This window comes from Crotalus tigris, unplaced genomic scaffold (assembly GCF_016545835.1).
Source record: "Crotalus tigris isolate CLP2741 ecotype Arizona unplaced genomic scaffold, ASM1654583v1 scf7180000017834.3080900, whole genome shotgun sequence".
In the NCBI taxonomy this organism is placed as follows: domain Eukaryota; kingdom Metazoa; phylum Chordata; class Lepidosauria; order Squamata; family Viperidae; genus Crotalus; species Crotalus tigris.
This window is the reverse complement of record NW_024096662.1, coordinates 1,563,477-1,583,640: the sequence shown is the minus strand read 5'-3', so window position 1 is coordinate 1,583,640 and position 20,164 is coordinate 1,563,477. Positions and strand designations below refer to the sequence as shown.

Sequence of the window (20,164 nt, the reverse complement as noted above, 5' to 3'; positions counted from 1 at the left end):
TCTGATTCAGAAGGGAAAGTGGTATTTGGAGAACCCAAGAGGGCTCACATTACGCTTGCTGGCATCTCCTCTTTAAACCAAATCTGTCTTTTGTTGGGACAGAATCCCAAGATTTCAGGAGCAGCTTCTGTAATGACTTGCTGATGGATGTCATGTGAATATCCTTGTGTGTACTGAATTTCCTTTCCCCCTTCAAATCTGTATTGTTGCTCCTCTTGCGGTTTCTTTATGCAAGTTGTTTTATTTGTATCACCCTACTGCATAGCAAAACCAATCAGAGTATCCCATTCTTCGCACCTTAAGGACGAAGCTCAGATATTCAGATCTGTAATTTTCCAGAATGGCCGTCATAGGGTTTTTTTTCAGAATACATTAAAGTTTAATGCATTTGTGAACTTCAGCTCACTTCATCAGATGCGTAGTGTCTACTATCATACTAATACAGTTTTTTCTCTCTAACTTCAATATGACAAAAAAAAATCAGTATAAATCCCTGCACTTCCTTGCTCAACAATGGAAATTCTGGTCCCTATTATGGACTTTGGTGCTCTCTGAGCTTGGTTGTTTTCTTGCAGACGTTTCATTACCCAAACTACGTAACATCATCAGTGCTAGTAAGGAGTGGCGTTTGCTCTCAGTTTATGTTCTAATGGTTTACCCTGTAAATGTTGGTGGTCTCAGAGGTTCTTTAGTTGGGCTGTTTACTGTTGGTTTGTCTGGCAGTCCCTTGATTGGAGTATTGTTTACTTGATTGTTGGTCTGATGATAATCGAGTTAATCTATGCTCATCTGGATGCTGACTGCTGGTAGGGAGGTGTTTTGGTCTTTTTGGCTTGTTGATTGTCTCTTTTGTATAGTACAGGGGTAGGCAACCTTGGCTCTTTTATGACTCGTGGACTTCAACTCCCAGAATTCCTGAGCCAGCTGTGTCATAAAAAAGCCAAGGTTGCCTATCCCTGGTATAGTACGTAGATATTGTTTATGTCTATGTGTCTATTGTCAGAGTGCCAGGCTTCCCTAGCATTTTTAGATTTGGCTTGGTCTAGGATGGTCAGTTTCCTAATTGAAATTATGCTTAAATCTATCCATATGTTATGAAGCTATAAACTGAGAGCACACCCCACTCCTTACTAGCACTGATAATGCTACCTAGTCTGGGTAATGAAATGTCTGCAAGAAAACAACCAAGTTTAGAAAGCACCAAGGACCCCTCATTACAACCCTGAGCTACAAACTTTCTCCTTTGTTGGTACCAATTGTGGTCATAAATTGAGGTCTACTTGTAATGAATAATCAAGAACAAAAGTTACCTGAGGAATATATGGATCCTTCTCAATTGACCATCTCTCTTCCTGAAATCCTGGTTTGCCTTTTGAACCACTGATCACTTCCATCTCATGAAGTGCATAAATGCTTTCTGCCAAACTTATTGTCTGGACTTTCCCTGGGTTCTCCTGAATCTCTATGCTATCGGGCATTCCCTCCAACGAGCGGATGAAATCTGTCTCTCTTTGCAACATAGTATGCAGCTCCACTGGGTGATCAATTAAACAAGGCCCCTGGATATTATCTTTCTCTGTTTTCAAATGCACGGTCTTCAACAAAATGAAGTTCTTCTCTCCTTCTGAAGATGATGGGGGCAGCTTATCAACTTCTTCCAGCACTTTCTTGAACAAGATGGAATGGACATCTTCAATCTTTTCTGGATAGTTACAGCTACCCTCTTGCGTTTTGTCCTGGACACGTTCCTCAGTTTTGATTTTAGTGAAATGCTCATCAGGTTCTGTGTCCTCCTGGTGATCCATTGTGATCTTAATGTACTGAAAAAAAGAACTGGAAGAACCACAAAGGAAAGTGTTAGGGGGAGGTAATATTTTCCTAGAAGTACAGTACCACCTTTCCTGCCCCACTTAGTTTTAGTTTTCTTTTAAGAATAAAAATAACAAATAAATGGGAAGCTGGAGCCTCTAACATTCTCCTTATTTGCATGGATGGATCTGAGTCCCATATACACTGAAAAGAAATTATTAGAAAATAAAATTAAGTGGCTGTAGCACAATGCTTTGCTCACAAATCAATCCTGAGAAGATGGGCAAAAGTAAGCTAAAATAGTCAAGAACACAGCAAGAGTTGAGAGAGTAAAGGAGCAGGTAACCTTCCGATAAATGAGCTGCTGATTATCATGCTGATTACACTAATTATCATAGCCGTGTTATGAACCAACATGCCATCCATATGACCACCATTACATATCTGCCAGATCTGAATTGCAACTTTCCAGTCAAACCAGGCAAAGAATTATAGTTTTCTATCTTTACTTCTATCTTTATTTCAATTCTGTCCCCAGAGTTGGTAAACTTTAGAGCAGTGATTCTCAACCTGTGGGTCGGGACCCCATTTGGGGTCGAACGACCATTTCACGGGGGTCGCCAAACAAGGCTGTCTGCCATTTTTTCCCCCTTTTCTTTGGCCACGCCCCTGGCACCCAGTGATGTATAAGTGGTTGGGGGTCACCACAACATGGGGAACTGTATTATGGGGTCGCGGCATTAGAAAGGTTGAGAACCACTGCTTTAGAGGGACCAGTAAGAGCAATATCAATAGCCTACTACAGTCATGTCAAACTCACAACATCCTGTGATGTCATGCAACGTATCATGACTTTTCCCCCATTGCTAGCAACGGGGTGGGCGCGGTTTCGTGGTGATGCATCCGGCCTGTAGGCCGGCAGTTTGACATACCTGGCCTACTAGGACTGGGCCATTTTTCAACACTTACTCACTGGTGGCGCAGTGTTAGAATGCAGTATTGCAGGCTGACTCTGCGCACTGCCCACTGCCCAGAGTTCGATTCTCACTGGCTCAAGGTTGACTCAGTCTTTCATCATTCCGAGGTCGGTAAAATGAGAAACCAGATTGTTGAGGGTAATATGCTGACTCTGTAAACCGCTTAGAGAGGGCTGTAAATCACTATGAAGCAGTGTATAAGTCTAAGTGCTATTGCTATCATCTGGTTCTAACCCTGGGTCAGGACCATATTAGAGTTTGTTTTTTTTTAATCCTTTTGAGCTTTTAAAAGGAAATGGTAAACAATGAAATCATATCTCCCTGCTTTTTGTCCTGCTTTGGCAACTTTCCAAACCAAATGAAAGTTCTTGGCTATAAAAGTGCACTTTCTATTTTAACCTGAGGGCAAACACTTTACAAGGCATAATTCATGTGCTATACAGTAACATTAAAAATCTTCCTCATCCACCCAAAGCAGTGATCTACAAAAACTCAAAAGCATAACATTACTTGTCCTAATTTGCAAGCAAGACTCAAACATGCTTGCAAGACTCAAACATCATGGTTAAATATTAAGATTTTGATCTTTTTTTAAAGAGGCCCAATGCCTAATATTTTACTGTCTAGCACACTTACACTTTAATTCCGTCTCATACTTTAGAAAAGTTAAATTAGGTTCTCAGTATTAATTGATCTCACATGCTGGCAACACATACATTTTTTCAACTCTGGATTATCTCTCAAGTGGTACAAGTCCTTGTGATTCTTTCTCTTTCTAATCCTCTTTTTTCAATTATGCTCTTTTAATCGTTTTGGTTGCCTATGGCAAATTAAAGAAAAAGATCTCCAGAGGTGAGCAGATTCTTTTAAAAAAATATACATTTCATTTGATTAAGATTTTACTGTGCCATAAATGACTGACATAACCTGCTTGGGTATTTATGTACATAATATTTTATAGCAAAGCAAACTCCCCTCATTAGATTATCCCAATTCCTCCACCAATCTTAGACCAGAACCGTTTTTTTCAGTTTCTCAAATTCAGTTATATATTTTGATTTCTCTATTTTATTTATATCCAATTTCCACGTTATTTTCAATCTTCCTGATCCCAGCGCCATTACTTGAGCAGTTTTCTTCAGAAGCATTGCTTTCCATCTTGCACCATTAAAAAAAAATTGCAGGGACTCATGTTATAATTGCACGCGCGTGGGTGTGTTTCCCCATCCCCATAATTTTTACATCTTGCTTTTCGATTAATTCCTAATCCCTAACGTGCGAATGTGATTTGAATGAACCCAGGCTGAAGCAATTGATTTCACCGCATTTTAAAAATGCCTTCAAGACGCCTTACAATTCATTTTCTAATGAAATTGGCCGAACTTTCGAAATAAGTAGCCCTTACATTTAGACATCCGTGGGAAATCCCTATTTAACTCGGTTCCTGAATGACCGCAGTATTTCCGAGTATTTACTCGGAAGAAATACCTATCGGATTACGCCTTTCAATCCCCATGAACGTTTACTGTGGAAAAATACTGAGATTTACTTCCAAACAAACAAGCATAGGAAACTCCCCACCTCAAATCTTCTGCCCGGGGACCCTTCTGCCTGAATCCTTTATTTCCTGTTTTTTCTTACAATTTCCAGATTTCTCCCTCTCCCTCCAAGGCCATAAATTAACTTCGCATAGAACTGGTTTCCCCCACCCCCACCCATTTTTATTCTCATCACTTCCCACCCCTAGTCTGAAAACCCTCTTTGGATGCCTGCGGAGCCCCCTCCAACCTGAAAGCACACACACAAAAAACACCCATAATTTCTCGCCTTCTTCCAACAGGGCGAATTGTCTCTCTGCAGAAACCGGAGGCTTCTTCCTACCCTCCTAAACGTTGCAAGCAAATGTTGCAACATGGTTTGTTCGGAACGTAGTCCTGTTGCACGTTTCTTGGCAAATAGGTCCCTCCAATCCCGGGGGGAGGGAACGGGGGGGGGGGAAGACTTTTCTCAAAGCAAAATACGATGCTGAAAGATAATGAGGTTTAAGTATGTTCACTAACCTCGCTTTGGTGTGTAAATAGGAATCAGGCATTACTTCCTGTGCAGAGTTTCAGTTCTGTGGAGGAAACTACTCACAAGTAAGCAATTGGCATTGTCCAGCTAAAATCCTAAACTAGTATCAGTCATGGGTTCATTCAGAATTTTATTAGGAAGTACCTTCTAAGCTAGTGGGATAATTCCCAAAAAAGCAAAAGGCTTATTTTGGGGGCAAATGATTTTGATGCCATGCGATGGTGAGGATTTGTGTCTTTTTTCATCATTGAAATTTCATTTCAAGGTGTACAGAATTGTTTCTTGCTGCAGAGTGTTTAATGGGAAGTGCAATTAAATTCACTATGGATCCAGGGATAATTTTTCTCTTCAAAGCTCAGGGCAAACCCTGATCACTCTGGACAACTCTGTGTTGATTTTCAGGCAAGTCAATGGAAAGGTGTACTCCACATGGCTGAAGCTTGTGGCAATCCTATGGGGCCGAGATGCTTCAAAACAAGACTGAAAATTGCACATCTTCTGGATAGTAAATGAGTGGGTGCTACCTTGGTTATAGGTAGATCATTTTATAATATCCTTCCTGCTTTGTAAATACGGCTACTTAAACCTTGCCCCGAATGGTGACAACAGGAAGATAGAATAATATTGTATTCCTGACCAGGATCATCTCAGTGTGTGTTCTGGGACAGAAGTCAAGGCTGTGGCACACCCTGGATTCTGTGGGAAATTGCAGTGGTTTTTGTGAAAGACTAACAAGGGGAAAAAAAAATCACTTGAGCAGAGCCAATTTTTAGTCACTATAACTTTGTGCTTTGAATCATAACTTCTGGGATTTTTTTGTAACTAACAGGTTCTGCAGCCTGGAAAAGTTTGAGCACATTTAAAATCTCAATCCTACCTAGCCACTTGTTAGAAAGCTGCCCTGCCCTGCTTAACCCAGCAATTATAGATCATTTGCTCTGAGACCAAGTTACTGAAATACCTAGGAATATTGCAAAAATTGTAGATATAGAAATGGCGGTGGGGCATGTCCTACAAAACTGAGCACAGTTTTCACCATTATTAAGCAATCTAATATCCTGTATTATTCCTCCTCTGGATTGCATCCAATTGCATCTGCTTGTCAAGGCAATGGATTTCTTCTCTTCTAGCATTGTCCTTTGTCCTCCAGTGTTCTGGCCTGAAGATCCAATGGATCTTCTGGAGAACATTTGGACATGTGTGGTGAAGACTGCTAAGAGAAGGAGGACAAGCTGCAACATGAGCAGAAGGCTGATCATCCATAAAGCATGTTGCTTTGTCCTATGTGCTGGGACTGCAAATTTTAATATGTGAAGTATAGTGCAACACTTCAATGGGTGAGCACCAAATTGGGGATGTCTGATTCTTTGAACTGGTAATAGCTCTCTAGCTTTCAAAAGAGACATTTGTCAGTATATTTGAAGAGTGCTGCAGGGAGACTAATGTACTTTCTTGCAGCTTGATGCATTTTTTTTTCATAATGAATGAAATGGGACAAATGTAATTCTAAATTGATATTCATATTTTGTTGTGGCCCCTTAACCCAGCATTAATGTTTCCAGGCATGTTTGGGATGTGATCCAAATTCTAGGCTGCAAAATTGAAGCCCTGCTTCCCCCCATGGCCCCCTCCTCACCAGCAGCCCCCCGCAGGAGAGTTGCCCCCAGGTGTGGCCCACACACTGCAGCTCAGCCAAGGACATGGCAGTGGGGATAAGACTCCACCCTCGCATGCAGATGATACTGCAGGGCGCGGGTGGAGGGTGTGGCCGCCATGGCGCTGCTGGACCACTGAGTGATCTGCGGCGGGCTGTGGAGGTGGTGGGTGGCCCTGCGGACGGGCGATGCGGGAGTGGGGGCAGACGGGATGGGGTGGATTTTGGGCACTCGGTCTCTACAAGGTTCGCCATCACTGTTTTAGGGCAATGTTGGCTGAGGATTTCTGGGAATTGAAGTGCACACATCTTAAACTTGCCAAGCTTGAGAAACATTGTAATTGGTATAACTGTACCCACTGAACAACTATGGTTAGCCCCAATATCATTTTTTTAACAGTATTTCGGCAGCATTCTTAGCCTATGAGTTATCTAGTATTTGTGAAAGCATATAGAGTGCAGTAGTTATTTTCCATTAGTCCATGTTCTAGGGCAGGGATTCCCAACCAGGGGTACAAGACGATATTCCAGGGGATGTGAAAACTTGGGTTTTCAAAATTATAGTGTATATGCATAATTCGTTGCCGTTATTTTGAACTTTTGTAAAGGGTGTGAGAATATATCAGAAGCATTCTAGGGGTATAGAAAAGGTTGGGATCCGTTGTTCTAGAGGCAGCAGTTACAAAACTGACACCATTTGTAAAACCCTTGCCTCTATTTCTAAGTGGTTCCACTTCAAGCTGTTTCTGTTCTTCTTGCTGAAACTTCATTGACATTTTATATATTTTCCACAAAGCCTTCACTGTCCCAAAGGTATTTTTTCACAAGGCAACTAGACTTTCTTGTTTTTCTTTGAAGACGTTTTGCTTCTCATCCAAGAAGCTTCTTCAGCTCTGATTGGATGATGGGGAATGGAAAGATTTATACTCCTTGCAGACAGCTGGTAATTTGCATTCTTTTATAGAATTGTTGAGGCCACCTAGAGGTTTATCTGTATCTTCACTGAGTAGTGCAAATGGGTGTGGAGCCTTCTTGGAACTGCTGGAAGGACTGTATTGTATACTGGAGATAGACAAGAAAGTCCAGTTGCCTTGTGAAAAAGTACCTTTGGGATAACTATGACCTGGATGAGAGAATCTCCATAGACACTTTTGTTCACTGATACTGATGATCACAGCTAAATTAATCAGAGACCAACTTAACTATAGAAATGGGCCAGTTGGGTAAACCAAATTGCCTCCAATTTTTTAACAGACCAAAGAACCTCTTCTGAATAAGATTGACCAAAATCAATTATGTAGTTTCCTGTCCTTTTGAGGTAGATCCCAACCAGCACTGTTCATTTTCACTGTACATCTTTCCTTGGATATAGTCATATAAAGTAATCCTCATTAACCTATAGTTCATTGACCCTATCATCTGCCTGGCACTTCATTTTATGTATATTCTCCTTGACTTTTAATCCTGGTTATTTGTTTATCTTTTCAGATTTTGTTGGCTAGGAGTACCAAAGCAATTATCTATAGTATAGGAGAAAGAGGATAGATATCTTTGCCTTGTACCTTTACATATTGAAAAATGTGTAGAAAAGGTTACATTTATTATAGTATTTGTCTTTTATTGTAGATATATATAACTTCTGTCCCAGGTTTTAAATTCTTCTCTGGGATTCATTTTATTTAGAGCCTCTGAAAAAAAATAACTATCCTAAGTTGTCAAAAGCTTTTTCTGCATCTAAAAATATTGCTGCTGCCTTCTTTGTCTTAGTCTAGATCAGTGGTTCTCAACCTTTTTAATGCCGCGACCCCCCAACCGGTCGTAATTCGAGGACTACTCAACCGGTCGTAATTCGAGGACTACTCATCTGGTGCAGCACTGTTTGCAGAATGGGACTTTTGGTGGGCTCAGCAGGGCAGAGACAGCCTGGACAATTCCTATTGGCTTTTGAAAGTCAATAGAATTAGACTCTATTCAAGAGAGTCTATTCTATTGGCTTTCAAAAGCCAATAGAATAAAAGGGAGTAGCACAGCTAAGGAAAAGGGGAAAAAAATGGCGGACTGCGTTGTTTGGCGACCCCCGTGAAATAGTCGTTCGACTCCAAATGGGGTCCCGACCCACAGGTTGAGAACCACTGGTCTAGATATATTCTGATGCATTTATGATAAATCTATTGTCTAACACCGTGGTGGCGAACCTATGGCACCGGTGCCAGAGGCAGCACTTAGAGCCCTCTGTGGGCATGCGTGCCGTCGCCCCAGTTCTAGGCCTTCAGCTGGGTTTTATAAAACCTTTTCACTTTAGACCTCTGTCACCATGTGCAAAAAAAAAAGATTCAATCAGTCAATTTGAACTTCTCGCGGGAAAAATAAGATCTTGCAAAGTTGGAATGGATTGATTGAACTTTTTAGTCCCACCCAGTGTGCCTTTACCACTGCAGCCACGCCCACCCAATGGGCCACACCCACCCAATGGGCCACACCCACCCAATGGGCCACACCCAGCCACTGGGCCACACCCACCCGGGCATCCGACGATGCATAAGTGGGCTTTGGGTTGCAGTTTGGGCACTCGTCTGTAAAAGGTTCGCCATCACTGATCTAACATCTTCCTCTCTGGAATATAGCCTGTCTGATATCCTTAGGTCAATCCAGGAATGCATTTCCCTATACATTTAGTCAATAAGTAGTAAATATCCTGTAATCAACATTTAGTAGAGAAATTATTCAGTCCGTCATTCCTTTCTTCTATAATCTTTTTAAGATTATATATGCTTCTCCTCACATCCTGGGCATTGTTTCATTCATTATCTTTACTAGCCATTCCATCAATTTGTCTTCTAACTTTTTTAATATTGGGACTTTGGCCCATCTGAGCGTATAGCTAAAGCGATAGCTATTGAATATCAAAAAAGGTACAGTGTTTTTCTATGTAATAAGCAAAGTCTTTCTCAATCCATTAGCAACTGGTGATCACATTGGTAATCAGGAAGAAAACATTTCAGCAAGTAGGAGATAGTATCCCCCTGCCCTCCAGCTGTTACAAGCCCATCTTTAAATGTTAAAAAATCTTTTTTTAAAGTTTATTTAAATTTTCAATATATATAATACTTTCCATACATTATATATAAAACTAAAAAAAAGAAAAAAAATACCTTCAAAATAAGACCTTAGGTGTTGCTCGTCTATCTCCCCTCGACTGCTTCCGCCCTCTCAGCCTTCCTTCCTTACTTCCCTACTCCCTCTCTCCTCTCCTCTCCCCTCATCCCTTCCTCCCATCCAACTTCCTTCCTTCCCTCCTCCTCCCCTCTTATCCCTCTTCAGATACAGTTCAGGGGAAACACCCGAGCGGCATCTCCCTCTAAATTACTCCATTTATTTCATACTTTAATATTTCTATATATACTTAATCCCACCCCTCCCCTCCCCCTACCCCCCCCCCCACTTCCCAGAGCAAAATACAGGGTTATTATAAACAAAACAAACACAATCTATAACTTAAAAAAAAAATTCTATACAATAAACAAATTCATACATTACCCTTAACTCTCTCTAAACTTAAAAAAAATAATAATATAAACAAATCTACTATAAATCAAATATTATAAGAATCTATAAATAGTAATTATAACCTCAAGAAAAAATAATCATAAAATAAATGGAACTTTAAAGTTCCATATTTATTCTGAATATAATCCACCTTCTCCACACTATAATAAATTTTTCTTGTGTATGGTCCTTTAAATAAGCAGAAATTTTTGCCATTTCCACTAAAGTAGAAACCTTAAGTATCCATTCTTCTAAAGTAGGCAGCGAATCCTTCTTCCAGTATAAACCTAGTTGTTAAAAATTTAAGACATCTTCAAACCTTTTGCTGCCTTTAAACTGTCTCCACATTTTCTCAAGCATTGACATGGTAGCCCTAAACTTAACATAAGGTAAGGGCTTAACACAAGGTTACCATTAAAGATAAGATATATACTATGAAATCACAGTTTATTGTAACTATCCATGAAAGAGAGCTTTGAGTAAAGCTAGAAAATGCAGTCCTATCAGCTCAGTGTGGAGAATGAATGAATGAATGAGGGGAAAAAAATCCCCTAAAAATAAAATGGCTGATACCTTCACTTTTGATGTTCTTAAGGGCAAATAAGACAATTGAATTTCTTTTCAGGCAGATGTAAAGCAATTTCACATTTTCTACAGTAAATGTAAATATATATGTAGTTTGATTTGAACTGAAGCTACATTTTTTTTCCTCCCGCTTTGACCACAGCTTTGGATCAACCTGTGGGAAATATAAAGGTGGTGGACATATTTGAAATGTTGCAAGAATGTTGTGGGAACTCTCCAGAAATTGCTGCCCTTGTAGGTATAACAAATGACTTGTATCAACCAACCAACAATTCCACAACGTTGCTCTCGAGCCTTTCCTGGTTGCTGGCTTCCACAACAGCTTGCAACTGCTGTTGGTTTTGTTTTTTTGTTTTTGTTTTTATCTAGACTGTTAAACACAATTTTCTAAGAAAGTGCAATGTTGTAGTTACCCATACTTTTTTATATTTTCTAAATTGCCGATAATCTCTTAAAATGACGCCAGAGACTGATGCTTTGCTTGGCAGCATACCAAAGGAAAATCTCCAGCAAAACAAGATTGTTGAACATTTTAATTCTTTAATATAGAATTAATTTATATAAATGCTTGTTTTAGAATTGAAAATTGCAAGCTTTTATTGATATTTTTTCCCTCACAAGGAGAAGTATCTTTTCCTTCCTTCCTTCCTTCCTTCCTTCCTTCCTTCCTTCCTTCCTTCCTTCCTTCCCTCCCTCCCTCCCTCCCTCCCTCCCTCCCTTCCTTCCCTCCCTCCCTCCCTCCCTCCCTCCCTCCCTCCCTTGTATATATTTCTCTCCACTCAGAAAGTTAACATATTTATCTGCCAGTCTGAAAGGAAGGGGAAAGAGCTCTTCAAAATTTTTTTTACTACTACTACTACTACTAAAGTTGGAAGGGACCTTGGACGTCATCGAGTCCAACCCCCAGCTCAGGCAGGAAACCCTACACCATTTCAGACAAATGGCTGTCCAGTCTCTTCTTTAAAACTTCCAGTGTTGGAACATTCACCGCTTCTGGAGGCAGGTTGTTCCATTGGTTAATTTGGTTGTTCCATTGGTTGCACATAATACCGCAAACATTTGGAACTATGTTCTGTGCTCATGTTTATTTTGCATGTAAGTTCAAAATGTGGGAATTCTGGTGCTCTAATTTTTTTTTTTTGACCTTTCCTCAAAGCAAATAACCCTTTTAGTGCAACCTGCAATTTCTTTTATCCTTCCTTGCTTTTTACGGCTTACATTTTATCAAATATGTTTGGCCTTGGTGTCATCAAAGAAACGCCACGTTGCTTCACTGTTTTCATCCTTAGGTTTGGAAAATATAACAAAAGACTAGAAGGTGGTCATGAAAACACTTTTGAGATTCATCAGTCATTGATCTTTGGTTAAAAAATGATCAAGAATTTTAAACTGCCCAGCAACATGCATGAGGCTAGAATTTTATTATTATTTGCAGCAATCTAATAGATTTATTCAGCACAGTAATATAGCAATTTAAATTCTAACAAAAGAAGCCTTTGTATGTAGGTCAATGCTAGGGTGCCTGCTTTGCATGCAAAAAAGCCAACATCATCAAATAGGGCTGAAAAAAATCACCAGTTCCAAAGAGATCCCGCTAATTGTTGTTGAAAGTACTGTGCCAGATGGATCAATGGACGAACTCAAGAGAAGACAGTGTCTTAAGCTTCTGAGAAACAAATTTGTTTTTCATATAAATTGGGATTGGGGGAACCCTAGTTTCAGTTCTTCCACCAAGCTTTATTAATCAAACATTTAATGATTTAACCCTTTCAGAACCTTGCCAGAGTAGTTCTGTAGATTTTATGTACGTGTATATGTGTATGTGTGTGTATGTGTGTGTGTATATGTATATGCAAGTCTTGGCGTATTCAGTTCTTTTCCCGTATAAGATTGAGAGTGTCTTGATGATGTTTTGATGAGGTCCCACATGTCATCTTCAGGTTGGAGTCTTCGGCTTCATGCTTGTGCGAGCAAAGTGTGATCGGAGCTGCCATCTCTCTATAAATATTGGTGGGGGTGTGTAGAGTGCTGGCTTAGTTGCTGTAGGAGGATTGGTTGGCTGTGTTGGAGTTATTGTTTGTGGATTGTTCGGCTGTTTCGTAACATCCTGAGTAGCTGAGGTGCTGGCTGTGTGCCCATTAGTCTTTTGTGTTGTAATGACCTGGGTAATGGGTTGTTTGATGACATCCTGAGATCTAGTGTAGTGATATCCTGAGTTCTGTGTTGCATCATCCTGGGTAGTAGGCTGTGTTGTGACATCCTGAGCTTTAGCACTGTAATCTCCTAAGTTCTGTGGTGTGGTGTCCAGGGCAGAAGGCTGTGAAGTAACATACCGGGCTTTGGTTTGGTTCCGAGTTTACGCTCTAGCTCTGTGTTCATGGCGTATGTCCGTTTGCTTTGTGTGGGGGTTGGAGGGAGGTGCAGCAGCAGGTCGTTACAACACAAAAGACTAATGGGCACACAGCAGCACCTCAGCTACTCAGGATGTTACGAAACAGCCGAACAATCCACAAACAATAACTCCAACACAGCCAACCAACCCTCCTATAGCAACTAAGCCAGCACTCTACACACCCCCACCAATATTTATAGGGAGATGGCAGCTCCGATCACACTTTGCTCGCACAAGCATGAAGCTGAAGACCCCAGCCTGAAGATGACAAGTGGGACCTTGTCGAAATGTCGCCAAGACACTCTCAATCTTACACGGGAAAAGACCCGAATACGCCAAGACCTGCATACCTATACCCGTGAAAATCTACGAATATATATACCCGAACAACCAAAGACCTACATACAAACACCCGTGAAAACCTCAGAAAACACACACACACACACACACATATATATATTCAATGATGCAATCTTCAATCTCCGGGAAGAGTATACTCCAGTTATTTATTGTTAAAACAACATTTAAAAACAATAAAAACAGTTATATACAAGGTTAAAACAATTTAGCTTTCGCTGGTCCTCTGCCAGCGTCCTCAGAGTGGGGCTTAGGGGGTGGGAAAGTTCTTTGTATCCCCTTGCTGATCCAACTGCCTACTCATTGCCCTCGTGACAGGGCCACTCTTCCTGATTGACTGTAACTGCCTTAACTGTTCCGCCCTCTCTTTTTTGCACTCTAATATTGTGTTTTTCTGCTCTGTCATCCTTGTGCCGTCTCCCCCTCCCTGCGCTGTTATTACCAACACACTCCTCAATCCCTCCTCTCTTTGCGTTCCATTGCCAGTTCCTATCTCATCTTCCTCCTCCAACTCCCCTCCTCTCCTAACCTGCCGATTCATACGCCCTAATAACTGTTTTTATTGTTTTTAAATGTTGTTTTAACAATAAATAACTGGAGTATACTCTTGAAGATTGCATCATTGAACAAATATGCCCGGGATTCGTATTTTTACAACCATTAACCATATATATATACACACACACATATATATGTATGTATGTATGTATGTATGTATGTATGTATGTATGTATGTATATATATATGTAGGTCTTTGGTTATCAGCCTGCAGATGACGAATGAGACTTCATCGAAACGTCGCCAAGACACTTCCAATTTTACATGGGAGAAAACCCGAATAATCAAAGACCTACATACCTACACACAAACACCCGCGAAAACCTCAGAAAACACACACACGCACACACACACACACACACACATATATATATTGACATCATCCCAAACATTTAGAATTAATTTTAGCATACCGTATCATACAGCAATGATACTTTTAATGTTTGTTATATTACTGAAATATTTTGCAGGAAAGTGAGCTGATTCCACAATAAGAAAGGTTGGATTTTGCAGCTTCTTAATTTATGCACCAAAGAGCAATTTTTCATGCTTTATAGTAAATGGGACCATTGATTTTTTGAGTAGCTTCAGTTTTGGCTACTTTGGCTAGTATCTACTCCAAGATTTGAGGGAAATATCCTTTGAACACTTTTTCTTAGTATTTTTTAACTTGAATGGGAAAAAATTCTAATATGGACTTTAATTTTCCCATTCCTGCCTTTGGAAATAAAACTGCTAACTTCTGTAGGTTTAGGTTTAACCACACAATTCTGCCTCACACTTTGGTTAGTTATGAGGTTTACACAAAGTTCTTTCAAGGATAAACATCACCAATTTCTGGCTTCATTGCAGCTTTAACTATTTATTTCCTGCATCAGTTGTGTCAGCAGGGGAGATTTTTTTTAAAAAATCTTTGATGGTCTTAGTAGGCACCCCTAATCTATGGGCCATACAGATTAGAAGGTTTCCATTACACTTAAACATTCACACACATGAACCTGCATATGTACCCACATAGTAACATCTGTTATAGAACTTTAGTGGCCAACATTTGTCCCTAGGGACATCCAGGCAGGCATGCAAAGAACAGGTCTTTCCATTTTCACTCTAGCAGCAATGGAGAAATAGCTACCCATTCCTCAACTCAACTAGTGACTACATCAAGAACCATAAATGTTTAGATCTGGTGTATCTCTTAATATGACATAACAATCCTCTGATCATCTTTGGGCCAAAGAAATAGGTAATCCTCAACTTATGACCACAATGTAGCCCAAAATTTCTATTGCTAAGCAAGATAGTTGTGAAGTGATTTTTTCCTCATTTTATGACCTTTCTTGCCACAGTTGTTAAATGAATCACTGCAGCTGTTCAGTGAATCTGGTTTCCCCATTGCTTGTCAGAAGATCACAAAAGGTGATCACATGTCCCTGGGACACTGCAACAGTCATAAGTACATGCCAGATGCCAATTTTGACCACATGGCCATGGAGGACACTGAAATTGTCCTAAGTGTGAAAACCAATCATAAATCACTTTTTTCAATACCGTTGTAATTTCAAACAGTCACTAAGCAAATGGTTGTAAGCTGAGAAGTATCTGTAGTAATAAGGACTGGGTTTTTTTATCACTTCAGTGATGGCTGAGTGATGGTTTGAAGATGCTATACAGTAAGTCTCTTGGGGAAATGGCCGCCATCTTTCCAGTGCCAATGAAACGGTAGCAATATCTCCTGATTTCTGAAAACCTCTCACCTTAAACTTTTAATATATGGGACATAATATCTTTTGTTGTCCATGGGGATCATTGAAGGTCTGTTTTGAACAGTATACTGTGTCTCAACCAGCAACTAGCCAAGTTCGTTTGGGAACCATGAATGTGCTTTTTGCCTACCCCTGCCGTTCAGTATTCATATGGAATTGAGCATATGTTGTTTATCAACACAATTACTTGTTCAACTGTTGGTTACTGAGTTATTGACAGAGCATAAAAGAACCTGAGGAGATCAGGTTAAAGCTGCTTTAGTCCAGCTTCTGTTATTGTTCAGCAAGGGATGTACTCAGAGTTATGCTGCTTCTGATCCTAGAGATCATCATATCTAGCAGATGCTGATAACCTGTTTCCATGAATTAATGCAGTCTCTTCTAAAGTCATCTTAGTGGCCTTCACCCCATTTCTTGTTGGAAGTTCTTTGGTTTAGCTTTGCACCGTGTTAGTCAAATTCTGTACTTTAACTTTGACTGTGAATTGTCCACAAGTTCAAACTCATTGGACAAATTCTAATATATAAGAAGAAAGGGGGGGGAAGTGTGAGCATTTTGTATTATTAGATCTATTTCTGTCACTTCTCTCTTTATTAGCGTCCCTACTTTAAAAAGCCTCAACTATAGTCATCTTTCTATACGGGGTGAGATAATCCCACCCCTTTACCATTTATATTCATTTTTCTTGCTCCATGATTGCATTTAATTCTTTTTAAGAAGGAGAATTCTTTTAAGAATAATCCAAATACCAGGCTTGAGGCACTCAGTTATGCAATTCTGCTGAGGCAGTGACACAATTATCTTTCCATTCATTCTGCACTTGCTGAACTTCTATACTTTGGCCTGTCTTTGGGGGAAAATTGCTGCAAGTAAAACATTTTCAACAGAGTTAAGACAGGCCCACATTTCTACCTTTATCATCGGCTTTGCTAATATTATAATGAAATCTTTGGTACAAATTTCAGTACGATGTGTACTATATTACATTTTCTTCCCCTGTAAAAAAGGTTTTTCCTTGTGCATCCAGCCCTGTGTATGGAGCTTCTCTTTTTCCCCCATTTATTTTCAAGATACTTTTGGCATTGGAAAGGGATGGTCAAAAAAGGCAGGATGAGGTATACATAAAAAGAAAAGCACAGCTTTAATTGCACAGCCACTGCCATTATCTTGCAGATGTTGATCGTTATTATGAATGCTATGCTGCTGCACACCAACTATAGGACACAGGATATATCTGATTGATGTTGCTGAGAAAAAAGTTATCCAGATTATGGGCTTCAGTTGAGCGCATCTGATCACTTCTCCATTAGATTCTGTTTCCTGAGTTTCTTTCATCCACCCACATTCTTTTTTGATCCCAATTTTTCTCCAGCCTTCCATGAAGATAGAGAGAAGGAAACAAAATTTCACCATGTCAGTTGGGAAGCACAGATTGATTTATGTTTATTTGCCCATTTTCTAAGAGCAGTGATTGCCCGCTTTCAGTTCTCCTGTTCCACAGCATTTAGATGGTCATATAGATCTTTCCTCTGAGGTTGATTTCAGCCCTGGGATATTCACAGGAGATGATCAAAGCACCACCCATGCAATCCATATAAAAAAAAAACCCGATGGTGCTCCAGGCACACCATTTTGGCTGCCATCTTGACTATTTGACCACAGCTAACAGGTTTATTTATTTGATGTAGTTTTAAACTTAAAATATTAAGCCATCCCTGACAAAGGCTCTCCAGTCCTTGTTTGGGGGACTTGGGGACTTGGATCCCTACCTTTCTAGTAATTGGTTCCCCAATCAAACTGCTAGGAATTTTTTTTCCTGTCATTTGACTGAAATCTGCCTTGCTGTAGCATAAAGCCATACAGATAGTCCTTGCCCTACAACCACAATTGAACCCAAAATTTATGTTGCTAAGTGAAACATTTGTTAAGTGAGCTTGGTCCCCTTTTACTTCTTGCTACAGTTGTTAAGTTAGTCACACGTTGTTAAGTGAATCTTGCTTCCCCATTGACTTTGCTGATCAGAAGTTGCAAAAGGTCATCACAATCACCCTGGGACATTGCAACCATCATAAATACATGCCAGTTGCCAAGCTTCTAAATTCTGATCACGTGACTATGAAGATGCTGCAAAGACCATGTGAAAAACAATCATGCCAACTTTTTTCAGTGCTGTTGTAATTTCGAACAGTCACTAAATGAATGGTTGTAAGTCAAGGACTACCTGTATTCCTTATCCTCTCTAGAACTCTTGATAAAGAGTACATCTTGATCTTCTATGTGATCTGCTTACTCCTCCTTTCCATCTTGTCTCAGAGACCACCTGCTGTTTGTGCCTGCTCAACATATCCCCTTCAGGGCAAGGGATAATTCTGTCCACCATCCATGTTGAAGAAGGACACAGCTAAGAGTCCACTTGACTTTCGCACATGAATGGGAAAAGGATAGCAGCTTGATTTACAGCTCAGGTAGGAAAATATTTGGGGCCATTTTTCCCGGAAATGAATGATTCTCTCTACTTTTGGAAAAACAGGAAAGGAAGGAAATGGTTGAATCTACTGAGATCTAGACTGGAAGATGAGAGATCAACTTGGAAGAAGTATCCAAAGCAATGCACCTCTGACCTTTCTTCCAAGCCAAATTAAAATGTTTCCGTTCATCCAGAATATGGGAACCATGAGATGTGAACAGAATGCAAACATAGCCTTGGCTGCTCTTGAATTGCTATTTAGTCCTTCTCCTTTCTTCCTCTCTTAGGGGGAATCCAAAGGGTAGAAAACACACCCAGGGCAAGCCTCCAGTTCGCAGCCAACAGGCCGTTACTGTGACGACAAAACCTGCTTTTCTAAATACTACACAGAAGTGCCCTTGGTCTCAGCTGCTGCAACCATCTGCTGTGTGTGCTCAGCCTTTCACTTCTACTGAGAAATGATGACAGGTTCCCCCCCCCCTCTCTCCAATCAGGGCTAGAACTGGGCCAAAGGTTGGTCAAGCCAAGGCATTTCGTAAAAGGGACTTAAAAAAAAAAAATACTGAGAAGACAAGAGGTCTGAAGAGCATCTACTTCAAACACTCATTAATTGAGCCTGGTAAATGATAACCCCTTTGTGACTACTGTTTGTCGGATGTTTCTGCAGATATCCATCCTTGGCAAGATGTCAGAAGAACCTTTCCCTGGGGTGATTGAAGAGACAAGCCCCCTTTACCTTGAGAGGTGGGAGGGACTAAGCAAGACAGAGTATTTAAGGAAGAAAAACCAGAAGTCCCAGGAAGAATTTTAATAAGCAGCATCATGTTCTCTGAAAGGACCAACTAAATCTTCTCCAAAGCTAAGAACTGAAACTACTCTGGTAAAGTAAGTATTTACATATATAACCCCTGCATGCATTTTGATATTTTGATTTAAAAAAACGATTTACATTTTTTTGTGAATTGTGAATTGATTTGTGATGACTTGTATTGCTTAGTCTGAAAAAAATTGCTTCTTTTTTTGAGAAAAGTTATAAATTGGTGATAGAACATATTCATACCATGCAAAAAAAATCTGGTGTTTCTCTTCCTGGCATCTATCCTTGATGTTTTGAGTTTGGGATACTGCTAGTATTTTTTTTCAGATTTGTTGGATTCCAGAACCTATCAGTTCTAACTCAGCCAATGACCAAGGATTGGTAGAGATAGTTTCAAAACTTCTAGTGAGTAACAGGTTGTTCACCCCTTGCTGTAGATAGCACATCCATTTGTTTGGTTTAGTTCAGTTGAAGGCAGTATCCATTCTTATCTTCTTAAATGTTTTTTTGCTAAACAGTTATAAATTTTAATGAATTAAAGGAAACACACTATCTTTTTCCTCTCTATAATTTGCAATTTATCTCATAGGCTAAATATTCTCTTTATCATCATCACTTGTAAAAAAAACAAGCAATGCCACCCCAAGTGCAAACACGAATGAATGCCACTCCAAAAGTGGTCCAAGGGGACTTGAAGAGCTTGGCACCCAACGTGAGAAACTTCATTGAAAGCAATGCCAAGCTGTGCCAACCAAAGGCCATCCATATCTGTGACGGATCAGAGGATGAGAACAAAAAGATCTTGGAGCTGATGGTGGAACAAGGCATGATCAAGAAGCTTAAGAAATATGAAAATTGGTAAGGGACCAGTATTATGTGATGTGCGAAGCCAAATACAATGTTCCTTTCCTTAGGGCTTTCCCCAGTTTGTACTTAGTGGTGTTATATGGGTTTGAAGTAACTTTCCTTTCCTCTGTGTTTCATCCCTTATTCCAGCATTGTCCAAAAGCATCCTGAAACTCTGTTCAAAGGGACATCTAGAAGTGACCAGGAAGAGAGGCAATAGAGACAAGATAGGGATCCACTATGGGGCAGCATATTTCATGCCAGACTACGTCAACAAAGAATGGAGAATAGATCAGCTCAGCAATAGGGATCTGTTCATA

At 40.1% G+C, this 20,164-nt stretch overlaps 2 protein-coding genes across 11 annotated transcripts in view; one reads left to right on the top strand and one right to left on the bottom strand.

Annotated features, from left to right (window-relative positions):
• CTCFL (CCCTC-binding factor like) overlaps positions 1 to 4,935 on the bottom strand; it is a 38,618-nt gene extending 33,683 nt beyond the window's left edge. For 2 of the 7 annotated variants that reach the window (XM_039343237.1, XM_039343243.1), the window contains exons 1-2: positions 4,847 to 4,935; positions 1,311 to 1,833 (exon numbers count right to left, since the gene is read on the bottom strand). In XM_039343237.1, coding sequence (XP_039199171.1) covers positions 1,311 to 1,833; positions 4,847 to 4,878 — 555 coding nt within the window. In that variant the 5' untranslated portion in view covers positions 4,879 to 4,935. Of the gene's footprint in view, positions 1 to 1,310; positions 1,834 to 3,502; positions 4,042 to 4,367; positions 4,471 to 4,574; positions 4,744 to 4,846 lie in introns of those variants that run through there. The other 5 variants (XM_039343239.1, XM_039343238.1, XM_039343241.1 and 2 more) reach the window with 5 other exon arrangements.
• Positions 4,814 to 20,164, top strand: part of PCK1 (phosphoenolpyruvate carboxykinase 1) — a 34,641-nt gene continuing 19,290 nt past the window's right edge. Inside the window, exons 1-4 of one of the 4 annotated variants that reach the window (XM_039343245.1) lie at positions 4,814 to 4,924; positions 18,028 to 18,179; positions 18,849 to 19,066; positions 19,588 to 19,856. In XM_039343245.1, the coding sequence (XP_039199179.1) occupies positions 19,633 to 19,856 (224 nt within the window). In that variant the 5' untranslated portion in view covers positions 4,814 to 4,924; positions 18,028 to 18,179; positions 18,849 to 19,066; positions 19,588 to 19,632. Of the gene's footprint in view, positions 4,925 to 18,027; positions 18,180 to 18,274; positions 18,608 to 18,632; positions 19,067 to 19,587; positions 19,857 to 20,164 lie in introns of those variants that run through there. The other 3 variants (XM_039343247.1, XM_039343246.1, XM_039343248.1) reach the window with 3 other exon arrangements.